We start from the raw sequence: 4,825 nt of genomic DNA on the forward strand, positions 1-4,825 counted from the left end.
TTACGAGGTTTGGTACTCCTCGGGCCATTATTAGTGATCGGGGGGTCCTAGTTTTTGCAACAAGGCTTTCGACTCATTGCTTGCTAAGTATGGAGTTAACCACAAAGTGACCACCCCCTATCATCCACATCAAACTTCCTTCCAGCTATCCTCCAACTTTATTGTCCGTTTGTAGCTTAGTATAACCAAGATACCTTTAACTTTTAATGGTGGTAGATATCAGCATTAGCTGAAGATGCATTGGATATATTATCAGAATCGTTTGCTGATATTTATCTAGTCAAATTGACTTTCTTTATTTTAGTTGGGAAGGTTAGGTTTGTTACATTGCACTTGTCTGCATTTAACATTTAATGTTGGTTTAAGTGGGACTCTTGCACTCCTGTTTGTATGCGTGCTTGTGAGATAATGTAGTAGGTATTCACTATTTGTTAGACTAACTCAACTCTCTTTGTTTAGAGTTCTTATGGAAAAACTACTCACTGTTATGTGCTATTTCTATATCTGGATTCCCTTATCCATTTTGTAAGCTAATTAATGTAATCCTGGAGAATTTAAGAAAGGTACAGCTTTATGTAGAAGATGTCTTATTTTGCTTGAAGGTTAGGTTTTCATTGTAATTCATATAGTTCTCACTGTTTAGCTGCATCCACTCACTATAATTGAGTCCAAGTATGATGAAGATATATTCATTGATTCAACAGACCTATTTTATGGTCTAAGCTATATCCAGTAATGGGGAAGAGGGGATTGATTGGTCGTCTAGATCAATTATTGCCCGGGTAATGTGCTTGTTATTTCCTCGTAGTCTCAAGGTACTGGCCATCAATTTTCTACCACTACCTACACCTGTACTGTATGTTGAGTTTGTTTAATGGTTTAAAATGGTCAAACCCTCAAAAAGTGAAACTTTTATTGCAATTTGAGGAACTGAGTTTGACTGAAAACATCTTTTTGTTGTGCTATATTAATGGTTGAATTGATTTGTTCAATGTTGTTGCTTTCCTAATCTAAATGTTATCGTCATGGGTGGGAGTTGCTTTGTAAAGGGAAAGCAACATCTGAGACAACTAGTAGCATTATATATCTCCTCTGGGTCATACCATATTGGCTGGCTACAACCAACTTATAGATCATTTAAGCATACAGATAAACTGGCAGTTTCTCCCTGAAAAGCACATGGAAAGGGAAAGTGGAGATTTCCTTTTTCTTCAACAGTTTCTTAACCTACCAAACAGAGGAAAAAGCATTTTCAGAAAAAATGAAATAAGTCTAAGTTGCAGGTTGCTTGTTATTACTTCATGTCCTTTGATTATTTAGTACTACCTTTTCTTTTAATGACCTCTTAGCATTCGATATTTAGATATCTTGTCCTCTTTATCACATGAGCATTTTTATCCTTGTGGTCCGGCCCTTTCCCGGACTCCGCTCATAACAGGAGCTTAGTGCACCGGGCTGCCCTTTTGATAGGTGGAAAGCAATTTTCGTCACTTTTTACACATAACTAGCAAATTGTTACTTCCGTGTCATTTAATTTTACTAGAAGTATGGAATGTGGAAAATGAGTGAGTCACAAATGAATAAAGCATTTTTCACTTCAGCAAAAGTAATAAAGACATGCATTGTCCAACGTATTGCTACGTTTTAGTGTGAAACTTTTACGTTATATACTAGGGAAATTTAATTGAAGCCTATTCTTTAACCTTTGGTTTTTTGTATAGATAACTCCTCTTGCATATGTGCAAGTGGCATTATCGGTAGTTAACAATAGCTATTACCACTACTACACTACAAGTTTTAAAAGAAGCAAATTGGGGTCAGTTATATGAATGCAGTTAACTGTCTATGTCGCTCCAGCTTCTTAAGAGATCCTCAATTGAAGAACACTCCTAGTAATATCAAGGGTGGATATGATACAAAATGGGAAAGATAGTTTCTTGAAAATATCTATTCTAATCCATTCTAACCTTATAGAGCATAAACTCAAGTGTCTTTTCCTTTTTGAGATCATCGTCATTTCAGTCTTACGTTGTTTATTTGATAGCTAGAATGTCAAATGCTTATGTTTTGGATCAAAGTAGCAAAATGAGATTAATTGTGGTGGTTGAGGAGCTGCTAAGTTGTACATATTGCTTTCATTAGCTGCTGAAAAAATGACAGGAAGAAAGTACCATCAATCAAGCAATGAAAATACATAGATTTGGCCCACGTTGTCCATTTTTAAGCTTTCAAACTATTTGTCGTTTTTCCTGCCATAAAAACACTAGAGAAACATATTTTCTTGACTTACTCTGATAATTTCAGTATGCCCACCAACCCTACAACCTTTAATTTCTTTGGATTTCACGTACAATATAGACAATTTAGGATGTTCTCTTGCACGCGCCAAGTATCTCTTCTTCAACATTAATCATGAACTATCTTTACATGCACATCATGCCTTGTAATAATTAATTAAGTGGAGGTCAGTTGTTCTTGTTTGTTGCTTTGAGTTGGATTTTACTTTGAGAAAATAACATGATTAAGTTTTAAATCCATCATAAAGTCTAATTTGGTCCCACCTAATTGTGGAGTGTTCCTGTTTAAAAGATTTCTTAGGTAAGAAATCAATGCAATCAAGATTTTACAGCATTAAAATATATGACGATTTTGATGTGATTGAATAGCTTAAAAATGTTTTATTAGACTTGAAAAGATATCAAAGTGAGCGTGGACTAGAGTCATTACAGAAACTTATACTTTCCACATGCTTCCACCAACTCAATGAGAAAGACCTTTCAAAAGATAGTCTATTTCATCAACTGTTCACTGCCCATTTTGGATAAAATCTCAGCCATAGAAACCGGAAGATTAATTGAAGTAGTAGTTGTTATTAATTCATTAACAGTACGGATTTTTGTCGGCATGTGACATATGCTTCACGTTCAAGATCGATCTTATGATCTTATAGAAATATATAAAACGGCAGTCCGGTGCACAAATTATTCCGCGTTTACGCAGGGTCCGAAAAGAGATGTGATGTAGACAGCTTACCCTGACGCAAGTATCAGTGAGTGACTGATTTCACGGCTCGAACCCGAATACAATTTGACTTTGTTTTAAAGCTCCCATATATGATAGAATCAATTTCCAAGGCCAAATGTACAGCTAATTTCTTGGTATGTGTTGTGAAACATGCATTTCCTGTACTTGTAAACTTTGAACTCAATTATTTAACATACCATTTAAGGCAAGATTCGAGCATGATCTTAAACCAAAATGTTGCAAATCACATCATAAGAATTAACTAGTCGTCTGCAGCTAGAGTACTACTACTGCAGCCGGCCGCATAAGAACATTTACAGTGGACCTAAATTAACCCGACCAGATATGCTAGTACGAAGCTTGAAAAAGAAAGTAAAATCTGAATAAAACAAAGGACGAAAAATTGTAAGAAAAAAACAACTTAAATTTCTACTACTAGGACTCCTAGAGTTTGAGAGACAAGTCAAGCTTCTTCAATTCTTCTTGATTATTACTCTTAGAAATATGAGGACCACCACCACCACTATCCCATCTGTATGCTGAAATACCATCAACCACAGCAGGAAACTTTTGAATATTATTATCAAACCTAGCCGCGCCACCACCTGACGACGTTCCTCCGTTGTAAGTATTATTACTATAACAATCTGGCGGAGCAAGTCGACCAATAGCCGGCTGCTGATCAATAGGCCGTCGAATTGACCAACCTGGATGTCCGTACAAGGGTGCACCAAATGGGCTACTGGGCTTGTGAATCAGAGAGTGGACTTGAATTCCAAGAGACCTATTGAATGAGCCATGCAATGGAAGTGAAGCCATACTTGAATATTTGTCATAACCAAAATTAGCGGCTGCTGAACTAATTTTTTGACCTCTTTTCGCCATTGTTCTTTCTCGTTTATGTGCGTTTTGATGGCCGCCAAGTGCTTGAGAACTGTAAAATTTTCTTTGACAATAGTTGCAAGAAAATACCCGTGGCTCAGTTTCGTTATTATTACCTCGAGAGTTAGGATCCGATGATGAACTTGTCTGAATATTGGACTTGGACCCGTGGTCAGTATTAAGGCTTAGATCTAAAATAAGATCATCGTTTTCTTGTTCATCTGTTGTTTGATTTTGTGACACTTCTTCTGTCCTTTGACTTTCCATTTTCTGCTCGGACTGCAACTTATTTTGGAAATTGGAGAGGACAGTAGTTGGGGACAGATATGGTGCTTCAACTTTGAGAGAAGTACATGAATTATCTGATGTGGGAAATTTCATATGAATCAATAAGGTAAGGGGAAAGTGGGACTAGGACTTGCACTTTGTGTGTGATGATGAATGATGAAATATTATTGGATTTAATAGCAAGAAAAGAAGTAGTAAATGTTTATTGATTGAGAATTTAATGCTATGGTACTATGTAAGGAAGGAGGCATTACAGTTACAATAGCTTATTATAGTAAAATGAAAAAGATACTCCAATGGGAATTTTAGTAATAATAATAATACAGATATGTATATATAGAGAGAGATATGCATGTGTTATTTTGATGGAAACTAATGAAGAACTCAACCTCTTCTTCTGCTAGCATATATACCCCATTTAATGTTTCTTCTACTTTTTGCTTGTCTATATCTATTCCCATGTTTCCTGCCTTTTTTGGCCACCATCTATATTCTTGTCTTTTTTCCCATTTTTGGAATTTTCTTATGCTTCTGTTTTCTCACCAATTTATTGTTTCTCAGTTTTAAAAATTATTCCGGACTAGTAAATTAAACTTGCAATGAGCAAACCATTAAAAAAAGAGAAGGGTGG

The 4,825-nt window shown here is 35.8% G+C and overlaps 1 protein-coding gene across 1 annotated transcript; it reads right to left on the minus strand.

Annotated features, from left to right (window-relative positions):
* Nucleotides 1-143: 143 nt before the first annotated feature.
* Nucleotides 144-4,585, minus strand: LOC109222289 (zinc finger protein 1-like). The gene has a single exon (XM_019386658.1). The coding sequence runs from the start codon at nt 4,285-4,287 to the stop codon at nt 3,469-3,471; it is 819 nt and encodes a 272-aa protein (XP_019242203.1). The 5' UTR covers nt 4,288-4,585; the 3' UTR covers nt 144-3,468.
* Between the last annotated feature and the right edge of the window lie 240 nt (nt 4,586-4,825).

The sequence above is a fragment of the Nicotiana attenuata genome, unplaced genomic scaffold (assembly GCF_001879085.1).
Source record: "Nicotiana attenuata strain UT unplaced genomic scaffold, NIATTr2, whole genome shotgun sequence".
NCBI classification, from domain to species: Eukaryota; Viridiplantae; Streptophyta; class Magnoliopsida; order Solanales; family Solanaceae; genus Nicotiana; species Nicotiana attenuata.